The 11,483-nt window shown below is 38.9% G+C and overlaps 1 protein-coding gene across 1 annotated transcript; it reads left to right on the top strand.

Annotated features, from left to right (window-relative positions):
• The first annotated feature begins 3,818 nt into the window (after positions 1-3,818).
• LOC131680258 (uncharacterized) lies at positions 3,819-9,080 on the top strand. The gene is made up of 2 exons (XM_058960976.1): positions 3,819-4,578; positions 6,103-9,080. Exons 1-2 carry the CDS (start codon positions 3,819-3,821, stop codon positions 9,078-9,080), a joined length of 3,738 nt encoding a protein of 1,245 aa, XP_058816959.1.
• Positions 9,081-11,483: the final 2,403 nt, after the last annotated feature.

Here is an 11,483-nt window from a genome sequence, read left to right as displayed (position 1 = left end):
GTTTATAAAAATATGAAAACTATCGATAAAAAATAAGAAAATTGGGGGTCAGGTCTGACGAGAAAGGTCTACGACGGCGCCGATGGTTGGGTGGTAAGCGTGACCGCCACCCACCCCAGTTGGTCTGGGTTCAATCCCAGTCGAGGTCGTTGAGATTTTTCAGAGGTGAGAAAAATCTGAGGTCACGCCTTCCTTCGGAAGGGAAGTAAAGCCGTTGGTCCCCGGTCCATGAGTTGATGGGTCGATATCCAATCCAGATAGTGGGAGTGTCACCTCTCTGGCGTCGGTGTTTGGCCTCGTAGCGGAAATAGGCCGACGGAAAATAAACAGAATTGGAAGAAGAAGAAGAGAAAGGTCTACAGTCGTGATTCGCTGGTTGGGCCACACCTCTGTCCAACTAACGAATTTAATTCGTTAGTTGGACCGACTGTCCGATGTCAAAAACTCTCCAAAGAAGACGTTAGTAGTGTAATTGCATCTATTCACATCTCTAATAATTGTCAGATTGATTGTCAAAGTAAATTCGACATAAAATTTTGACACTTAGATGCTTTTTAGTTGGACAATGGTCCAACTAGCGGAGGTCCAACTAAAAAGCGGTCCAGTTAAAAAGTGCCCAACCAGCGAATCACGACTGTATTGGATTGATGAGAATAATTCATTGATGCTGATTGACTTCATGCAATATTACAATAATAATTATCAAATCAGTACATTGATAACCTGTCGTTTTAAACATCATGAGGACTTTTGAAAAGTTCTGGGAATGGAATCCTGACCTGTAACTGATCTATTGGTCTTGATATAACAGTTGTCTGATCACATAAATATCAAATACCTGCTTGAAAACATTCCAATTCCAGAGTTCTGAAATCAATCATAATCCTCAGATTTCCTACCATATTGACATTGTATCATATGAATCATATCATAACGAGGATAACACTTTCCGAAAGTAGAGTAAAACTTATGAAAAATGGCGTTTTTTGTTCGACTCTAGCAGGTTCTGATCAATTTTGATGAGCTTTAATTTTTGTTGTGTTACTAATTATATGAATAGGCAAAATAAATGTTCGCAAACATGTAATTTAAGGTCAAGATTACATCATTTTGTAACCGCCAATTCCGGAGCTTTACTAGAGGAAACCGAGGTGATTTGAAACAGAGGAGAGTTGAAACAGTTCCCATTATTGGTGAAACAGTACCATTAGGGATAAAACAATAATGCATTTGTTTTATTTATATCGTGCCCACAAATCCTCCAATACACGCCAACTACGTTATATAAGTGGTTGTGTATTTACGGTAAACACTGTACAAAAAATGAGGGCAAAAGTAAGTTTTCGTTATTTTCTTCAAATTGGTATAAATAGGATATTAAGTGATGTTCGATCATGAAAATATTACTATTATGTAGTCTAAGCGTTAACATTTATGAATTGTATGCGTTTCTTTTTATCTTTGCGATGTATAAATTGTAAATTGTGGATCAAGCCTTCCTTCTCGACCTAGGAGAGTTGAAACAACTTGTTTCAACTCTCCTCGATGATGAACTTCTAGTCTTATGACAATTTATCAAATTAACGTTCCTGAACAAATAATAATAATCAAGATTTTTACCTGAATTGACAACAGTGATCACAATTGTCAGTTTAATAGTTCTAGGTCATTTATAGCCAGGGAATATGCATTTGTTCTAATTGTTTAGGGGAAAGAGGGTAACAGTGGAACTATGAAAACAATACGTTTTTATAGTTCCACTGTTACCATCTTTCCCCTACTCCTATCAGCTTCTGAAGCTTGGAGCGAAGTGACCATAATCTAAAATGAACTAAATACTACCGATATGGACACCAAATTACTCGTTTTCATAAACCCATATCACTTGTAGTCATAAATAGTCATATCAACCATTTTAATAAATGCGGAATATTCTAGGGGAAGTGGTTGGAAATTAATACATATCTAAATATATGAAAATAGGGAATCAAATATCTTGATTTTACAGTTATAATTAATCAATGGTTAGGTAAAGTATCTCACTGTTATTACTGTTGGGATAAGTGCAGAAATTCCAGCATTTGTAACAAAAATCTAACATTAATTTTCAAAACAAGTGTCAGTTTTTACATAGATATACACTGTGAAAAATAGTGGTAAGAATTCACGTAATTTTAAGGAATTATCTTAGTGTGAACGAATAAAAATGACACAATTGTAACATTTGTGTGTGTGTGTGTTAACCTTTCTATCTCCCACTAGCTGGTAGTGATTTACAGAAAAAAGATGTTTGCTTGTATTTAGACATTCATGCAAATAACTTGGTTCACGGATTTAGGAAGGTGTTAGCTCAATTCACTTTCCGATGACCCATTTCGTGTACAGAGCCAGACATGTTCCGAGGTCATCATTCCATCAACTAGCCCCGCCTTACTGTAATGTTTGTATCAATTGGATTGTAACATTACAGTAAAACTTTCGATTCCATTTAAGCAGGAAATCGACGCGTATTTAGTATATTGGTTCAATTTGTATATATATATATATATATATATATATATATATATATATATATATATATATATATATATATATATATATATATATATATATATATATTTATATATATATATATATATATATATATATATATATATTTATATATATATATATATATATATATATATATATATATATATATATATATATATATATATATATATATATATATATATATATATATATATATATATATATATATATATATATATATATATATATATATATATATATATATATATATATATATATATATATATATATATATATACAAATTGAACCAATATACTAAATACGCGTCGATTTCCTGCTTAAATGGAATCGAAAGTTTTACTGTAATGTTACAATCCAATTGATACAAACATTACAGTAAGGCGGGGCTAGTTGATGGAATGATGACCTCGGAACATGTCTGGCTCTGTACACGAAATGGGTCATCGGAAAGTCAATTGAGCTAACACCTTCCTAAATCCGTGAACCAAGTTATTTGCATGAATGTCTAAATACATGTGTTATAAGTGAACGAAATTGAATACGTCCTGTACTATTTAACGTGGCAACCCTATACGTTATGCCTCTTTGTTGGTACCGCTTTTATACTTCTTGCCAAGTTCGTTACGTACGAGTGACAGTTAAAAAAGACCAAAGCTTCTTCCGGACATAGTGATCAAGGAAAGTAGTGCTTTATTTTATCTCTCCATTCCGTTATTGCATTTTGTTGTATCTCGGCAATCTCGATCGTTTACGTTGCTCGAGTGAAGAAAACGGTTTTTAATTCCAACTGGCGCTTGTGCGCCAAAATAGATAAAGTGCGTTAAGCAAGTCCATTATCAGGAATCTCATGACGGCTGGAGATGCTGTGCTGTGACTAGCCTTGTAGAGCAGAAGGACCAGAACAACTGAAGGTAAGGGAATCGAAACCTATAGTCCCGTCTGAAATCCCACCCACAACATTGGTGCCGTGACCAGGATTCAGGCACATCGGTTCCGAATCGATTCCCTTTCGTACACGTGACGACCATAACCTCAACCCAAGGACGTTGCTTACCGAGTGTTATAATCGATTTGCTATCACTGCACGTGTCGCCATAACTTCGATCCAAGGAATTTTATAATTACAAGGCCTGTTGCGAATTGGTACCAGGTGAGTACCATTCCAATAATATTATCCCAGTTTTTCGGTGCTTCCGGATCCCTTTTGATTTCCAGTATCGAACGATCAGTGGATCAACAACCACCCATTCATCAACGCTATCACCATGTCCGAGAAAGCGGAGAAGAAAATGAAGCAGAAGGAGCTTAAACGGAGGAATATAACTGCCTCAGTAGATCGGATTGAAGAATTTTTGCAAAACTACCAACCTGCGCGGGATGCTGGAGAAGTACCACTCAGATTGGAACGGTTGGAGCATTATATGGAACGGTTCGAGACGATTCAGGGAGAGTATGAAGCCTTTGAGGATTCCGATGAGTTCGCGAAGGTCAACTTCACTGTGCGAGCAAAATTTGAAGAGCAATATTTTCGGGTCAAAGCGGGTCTCATGAGCAAACTCCCTCCTCCGACGACCGCTATCGTCCGAGATCAACAAGCATCAACTCACCAACAGGGCTTATCATCGCCTTTGGCTGGGATAAAATTACCAACAATTAAACTACCGGAATTCGATGGAAACTATAACGACTGGCTGAGCTTTCATGACACATTCCTCGCATTGATCCACACATCGATTGAACTGACATCGGTGCAGAAATTTCACTATCTGCGAGCATCACTGAGTGGCGAGGCTGCGCGTCTTATTGAAACTCTGACCATTACCACAAATAACTACGCAGTTGCGTGGGAAATTCTTCTCAACCGTTACTCTAACAAATATTTATTGCGAAAGAAGCATATTCAAGCGCTTCTGGAATACCCTCGCATCAAAAAGGAATCGGCAGCGTCCATTCATTCCATCGTGGACGATTTTCAGCGTCACACAAAAGTTCTCGAGCAACTGGGCGAACCTACAAAGGAATGGAGTTCTCTATTAGTTGAGATGATTATATCTCGTTTAGATGACAACTCGCTCATAGCTTGGGAGGATTTCGCAGCTACATTGGAGGACCCAAATTATGACAAGCTATGCGAATTCTTGCAACGAAGAACCCGCATTTTGGAGTCCCTTTCAGTTAACTGTCATCAACCTTCTCAACCCCAATCGGATAGAAACATGCTAACTTACAAGAAAACAACTCCATTCAAACTGGTATCCCATGCCACTACTGAGAGAACATTTCCAAATTGTGTTGCATGCAAACAGAATCACCCTTTGGTAAAATGCACTGTTTTTGAAGGTATGTCTGTAGAGGAGAGATTGGATCTCGTCAATATAAATAAAATTTGTAGTAATTGTTTCCGGAATGATCATTTCGTGCGTGCTTGTCAATCAAAATACTCATGTCGAGTATGTAATAGACGACATCATACTCTTCTTCATCCTGGATTTGAGTCCTTCAACCCAGACGACAATCAAACAAACCAGACTTCCTTTTTTTCGACGCCCCAAACAACCTTTGCGTCAAATGTCCTTTCAACAAATTGTACAGTACAAAGAAATTCAGGAAGCCAAACTGTTCCCTTCTCCACGAATGCTACTACCAGAAGCGCAAACATATTCCTATCTACTGTAGTATTAATTGTAGTCGATGCTAGTGGACGTGAGCATCTAGCAAGAGCGCTGCTGGATTGTGCTTCTCAAGCTAATTTGATGAGTGATAAGTTGCGCCAAACCCTCTGCCTGAACACCCGAAAAGTTGACATCGAAATATGTGGTGTGGATAAATCATCCACCCGGGTAAAGCGCGCCGTAACAACTCATGTTCGTTCTCGACTGAACCATTTCTCAATACCGATTGAATTTTTGGTAGTAAATAAGGTCACCGGACAGCTTCCTAGTACAACCGTGTCAATATCGAACTGGAATATTCCTCGACAAGTGCAATTGGCAGACCCAGACTTTTATATAAGTCGAGACGTAGATCTGATAATCGGAGCAGCGCATTATTACGAATTTATTAAAAACGGACGTATTCATCTTAGTTTATCTCTTCCTACGCTGGTTGAAAGCGAATTTGGTTGGTTGGTATCCGGAAGAGCAGAACTGGGTTCGACAGGATCGAATTTGATGTGTCATGCTACCACCCTAGCTTCCCTTGATATAGCGATGGAGAAATTTTGGAAAATTGAGGATTTGCGGAACGATAGCTATTCTGTGGAAGAACGTCACTGCGAAGAGTACTATAAAGAGAGCACAGTCAGAAATGATGAAGGAAGATATGTCGTAAGACTTCCAAAGAATGGTGAATTTAAACGGAAGATAGGTGAATCCAAATCACGAGCACTACGTCGGTTTGAATCGTTGGAGAGAAAATTAATCAATAATCATAACCTTAGATTACAATACAATTCATTCATGGAAGAGTACCTGACTTTAGGCCACATGCAGCCAGTCCATGAAGCAGTCCATGACCAGAAAACTGTGTGCTATCTCCCTCACCACCCAGTATTCAAAGAAAACAGTACCACTACAAAAACAAGGGTTGTTTTTGATGGATCAGCAAAGACCAGCAGCGGGCTATCCATTAATGACGCCCTTCTTGTTGGTCCAGTTATTCAGGATGACCTTCTGAGCATCATTCTTCGCTTTCGGAAACATCCCGTTGCATTGGTGGCAGACATAGAGAAGATGTACCGCCAGGTGTTGATTTCCACCGAAGACCAATGTCTTCAACGTATACTCTGGCGTTTCACACCTTGCCAGCCGATCACAACGTACGAACTAACCACGGTCACGTATGGTCTATCACCCTCATCCTTTCTGGCAACCCGATCCCTTCATCAGCTGTGCGAAGATGAAGGAAAGGAATATCCATTGGCTAGTAAAGTAATACGAAAGGATTTTTACGTGGATGATTTAATCAGTGGCGAGAAATCGATTGAACAGGCAATTCAACTCCGGATTGAACTAGAGGAATTATTAAAAAAGGGAGGGTTTCGGCTACGCAAATGGTGTTCCAATTATCCAGCGGTATTGGCGGGAATGCCATCCGAGATGCTCGGTACAGAATCTACCTTGTTTTTCGATACGGAGGAGACTGTCAGAACCCTAGGAATCTGTTGGGAACCCGCTCAAGATAGTTTCCGCTTCGATATTAACTCGAACATTTCCAACCAAACGGCAACCAAACGGAATATCCTTTCCAAAATAGCCCAACTGTACGATCCACTTGGACTAATGGCGCCGGTTGTTATTGAGGCCAAAATTTTAATGCAACAGCTCTGGACACTTTCTTTGGATTGGGACGCACCAGTTCCAATTGAAATCGAACATAAATGGGAGAGATTTTGTCGTCAGCTACCAAAACTTTCCATGTTATGTATTAGGCGGTGTGCTTTTGGAACCTCTCTCATGACTTCGGAACTGCATACCTTTGCTGACGCATCGGAAGCTGCTTATGGAGCCTGTGTTTACGTCCGGTCAATATCTGAAGATGGATCCGTAGATGTTAATCTCCTGGCAGCTAAATCCCGAGTAGCACCATTAAAACGCATTACTCTTCCGAGGCTTGAGTTATGTGCAGCATTATTGGGCGCCCGCCTATACGAAAAGGTCCAATCAGCGTTGAATATACCCATAAAATCTTCATATTTCTGGTCAGATTCAACCGTGGTGTTGCAGTGGTTAAAATCACCTCCTCATGCTTGGAAAACATTTGTGGCAAATCGGACCTCTGAAATCCAATCCATCACACACGGTTCAAAATGGTTGCACGTTGCAGGGGCAGAGAATCCTGCAGATTTAGCATCTAGAGGATTGTCAGCAGAGGCACTTGTAGAAAATATGCTATGGTTTCACGGTGCCAAGTGGTTAGCAGGAGATATGCTAGAATGGCCGTTTCAAATTGCAAATGATGTGGCAGTTGATGAAGAGCTAGAACGTAGACCTATTGTTCTTTCCATTCAAACCGCTCCAATAATCAATCCACTGTTCACCAGATTTTCTTCGTACAACAAGCTTGTGTCGGTGGTGGCCTACTGCCTCCGTTTTATCTACAATGCCCAACGTAAAAACGGTAGAATTTATGACAGCGTATTATCTGTGAATGAACTAAACGCGGCAAGAAAAGCTTTGGTAAAAATGGTTCAAGCGAACATGTTCGCTTACGATTTACAACTGCTGAAGAATGGAGTCTCAGTATCCAAACAATCCAGTTTAAAGCTCCTAAACCCGTTTTTGGATGCCGATGGTGTGATTCGTGTTGGTGGTCGGCTAAGGTTATCCAAAGAGCGATACTCGGTCAAACATCCGATGGTGTTACCTGGATTTCACCCGTTCACAAAATGTCTTATCGCTTTTTATCATCAAACTGTTCTTCATGGAGGAATAAGTCTCACTCTCGCCGTCATTCGAGATAAATTCTGGCCTTTGCAGGGTCAACGTGCTGTACGAAGTGTACTACGAAAATGCTTCCGCTGTGCTCGTTTAAATCCTCGCCCCATACAACAACCTGTTGGACAGCTCCCTAGCGCTCGTGTCACTCCAAGCCGACCGTTTTCCCATGTGGGAATAGATTACTGTGGACCAGTTTACATCAAATCCCTGCAACGAAAGTGCACGCTAATTAAAGCCTACATAGCTATATTCGTGTGCTTCAGCACTAAGGCGGTGCATATAGAACTCGTCGGAGATTTATCAACTGCGGCTTTTATTTCTGCTGTACGCCGGTTTATATCAAGGCGAGGAAAACCTGAACATATATACTCGGATAATGCTAAAAATTTTGTTGGTGCTGCTAATGAGCTCCATCGACTCTATAAAATGCTCCAACCCGGTCCAGATGCTGATCAAATTGCTTCCACCCTCGCCAAAAATGAAATCCAATGGCATTTGATTCCCCCAAAGGCCCCCAACTTCGGTGGACTTTGGGAGGCTGCTGTTAAGGTTGCAAAGAAACATTTATTACGTCAAGTTGGTACCGCTTCTCTTACTTATGAGGACATGATTACCGTCCTCACTCAAATTGAGGCATGTATGAATTCCCGACCGCTTGCTCCACTCACTGAAGATCCTACCGATCTCTCGGCTCTCACACCAGCGCATTTTCTGGTTGGTACTTCTTTGCAAGCTCTCCCAGATGTTGACGTCCGTGCTATCCCTACGAACAGACTCGATCGATACCAACGCATTCAAGAGAAAGTACAGCACTTTTGGCATAGGTGGCGTACCGAATATTTGCGACAGTTGCTGCAGCAAACTTTAGCCAACCCGGAACCTACTCCCAGTGCTGTGCTTATGCAGGACGAATCGTCACCACCATTACTATGGCCTATTGCTAGGGTTTTGGAGATTCAACCTGGCAAGGATAATGTAACACGTGTGGTCACACTTCGCACTTCGTCCGGGATATTTAAACGAGCGGTATCGAAAATCTGCCCGCTCCCATTGGCAGGAGAAGTGGAATTCGAGACTACCTCTAACTAGTGGTCGATAATGAAAGGAAGTAAATGAGTGTAGTGATGAGTGATATGAAGTTATAGTGAATGATTTTAGTGAATAAGAAATATGAATTCGAATTATGTTGAAATTTATAATCTCAAGGTGGCCGGTATTATGTTATAAGTGAACGAAATTGAATACGTCCTGTACTATTTAACGTGGCAACCCTATACGTTATGCCTCTTTGTTGGTACCGATTTTATACTTCTTGCCAAGTTCGTTACGTACGAGTGACAGTTAAAAAAGACCAAAGCTTCTTCCGGACATAGTGATCAAGGAAAGTAGTGCTTTATTTTATCTCTCCATTCCGTTATTGCATTTTGGTGTTGTATCTCGGCAATCTCGATCGTTTACGTTGCTCGAGTGAAGAAAACGGTTTTTAATTCCAACTGGCGCTTGTGCGCCAAAATAGATAAAGTGCGTTAAGCAAGTCCATTATCAGGAATCTCATGACGGCTGGAGATGCTGTGCTGTGACTAGCCTTGTAGAGCAGAAGGACCAGAACAACTGAAGGTAAGGGAATCGAAACCTATAGTCCCGTCTGAAATCCCACCCACAACAACATGCAAACATCTTTTTTCTGTAAATCACTACCAGCTAGTGGGAGATAGAAAGGTTAACACACACACACAAATGTTACAATTGTGTCATTTTTATTCGTTCACACTAAGATAATTCCTTAAAATTACGTGAATTCTTACCACTATTTTTCACAGTGTATATCTATGTAAAAACTGACACTTGTTTTGAAAATTAATGTTAGATTTTTGTTACAAATGCAGGAATTTCTGCACTTATCCCAACAGTAATAACAGTGAGATACTTTACCTAACCATTGATTAATTATAACTGTAAAATCAAGATATTTGATTCCCTATTTTCATATATTTAGATATGTATTATTCTCCAACCACTTCCCCTAGAATATTCCGCATTTATTAAAATGGTTGATATGACTATTTATGACTACAAGTGATATGGGTTTATGAAAACGAGTAATTTGGTAGAGTTGAGACGAAAACGTATCATATGAATCATATCATAACGAGGATAACACTTTCCGAAAGTAGAGTAAAACTTATGAAAAATGGCGTTTTTTGTTCGACTCTAGCAGGTTCTGATCAATTTTGATGAGCTTTAATTTTTGTTGTGTTACTAATTATATGAATAGGCAAAATAAATGTTCGCAAACAAGTAATTTAAGGTCAAGATTACATCATTTTGTAACCGCCAATTCCGGAGCTTTACTAGAGGAAACCGAGGTGATTTGAAACAGAGGAGAGTTGAAACAGTTCCCATTATTGGTGAAACAGTACCATTAGGGATAAAACAATAATGCATTTGTTTTATTTATATCGTGCCCACAAATCCTCCAATACACGCCAACTACGTTATATAAGTGGTTGTGTATTTACGGTAAACACTGTACAAAAAATGAGGGCAAAAGTAAGTTTTCGTTATTTTCTTCAAATTGGTATAAATAGGATATTAAGTGATGTTCGATCATGAAAATATTACTATTATGTAGTCTAAGCGTTAACATTTATGAATTGTATGCGTTTCTTTTTATCTTTGCGATGTATAAATTGTAAATTGTGGATCAAGCCTTCCTTCTCGACCTAGGAGAGTTGAAACAACTTGTTTCAACTCTCCTCGATGATGAACTTCTAGTCTTATGACAATTTATCAAATTAACATTCCTGAACAAATAATAATAATCAAGATTTTTACCTGAATTGACAACAGTGATCACAATTGTCAGTTTAATAGTTCTAGGTCATTTATAGCCAGGGAATATGCATTTGTTCTAATTGTTTAGGGGAAAGAGGGTAACAGTGGAACTATGAAAACAATACGTTTTTATAGTTCCACTGTTACCATCTTTCCCCTACTCCTATCAGCTTCTGAAGCTTGGAGCGAAGTGACCATAATCTAAAATGAACTAAATACTACCGATATGGACACCAAATTACTCGTTTTCATAAACCCATATCACTTGTAGTCATAAATAGTCATATCAACCATTTTAATAAATGCGGAATATTCTAGGGGAAGTGGTTGGAAATTAATACATATCTAAATATATGAAAATAGGGAATCAAATATCTTGATTTTACAGTTATAATTAATCAATGGTTAGGTAAAGTATCTCACTGTTATTACTGTTGGGATAAGTGCAGAAATTCCAGCATTTGTAACAAAAATCTAACATTAATTTTCAAAACAAGTGTCAGTTTTTACATAGATATACACTGTGAAAAATAGTGGTAAGAATTCACGTAATTTTAAGGAATTATCTTAGTGTGAACGAATAAAAATGACACAATTGTAACATTTGTGTGTGTGTGTGTTAACCTTTCTATCTCCCGCTAGCTGGTAGTGATTTAC

Source organism: Topomyia yanbarensis, chromosome 2 (assembly GCF_030247195.1).
Source record: "Topomyia yanbarensis strain Yona2022 chromosome 2, ASM3024719v1, whole genome shotgun sequence".
Classification (NCBI taxonomy): domain Eukaryota; kingdom Metazoa; phylum Arthropoda; class Insecta; order Diptera; family Culicidae; genus Topomyia; species Topomyia yanbarensis.
The sequence above is the reverse complement of the archived record's forward strand: the minus strand, read 5'-3'. Positions and strand labels throughout refer to the sequence as shown.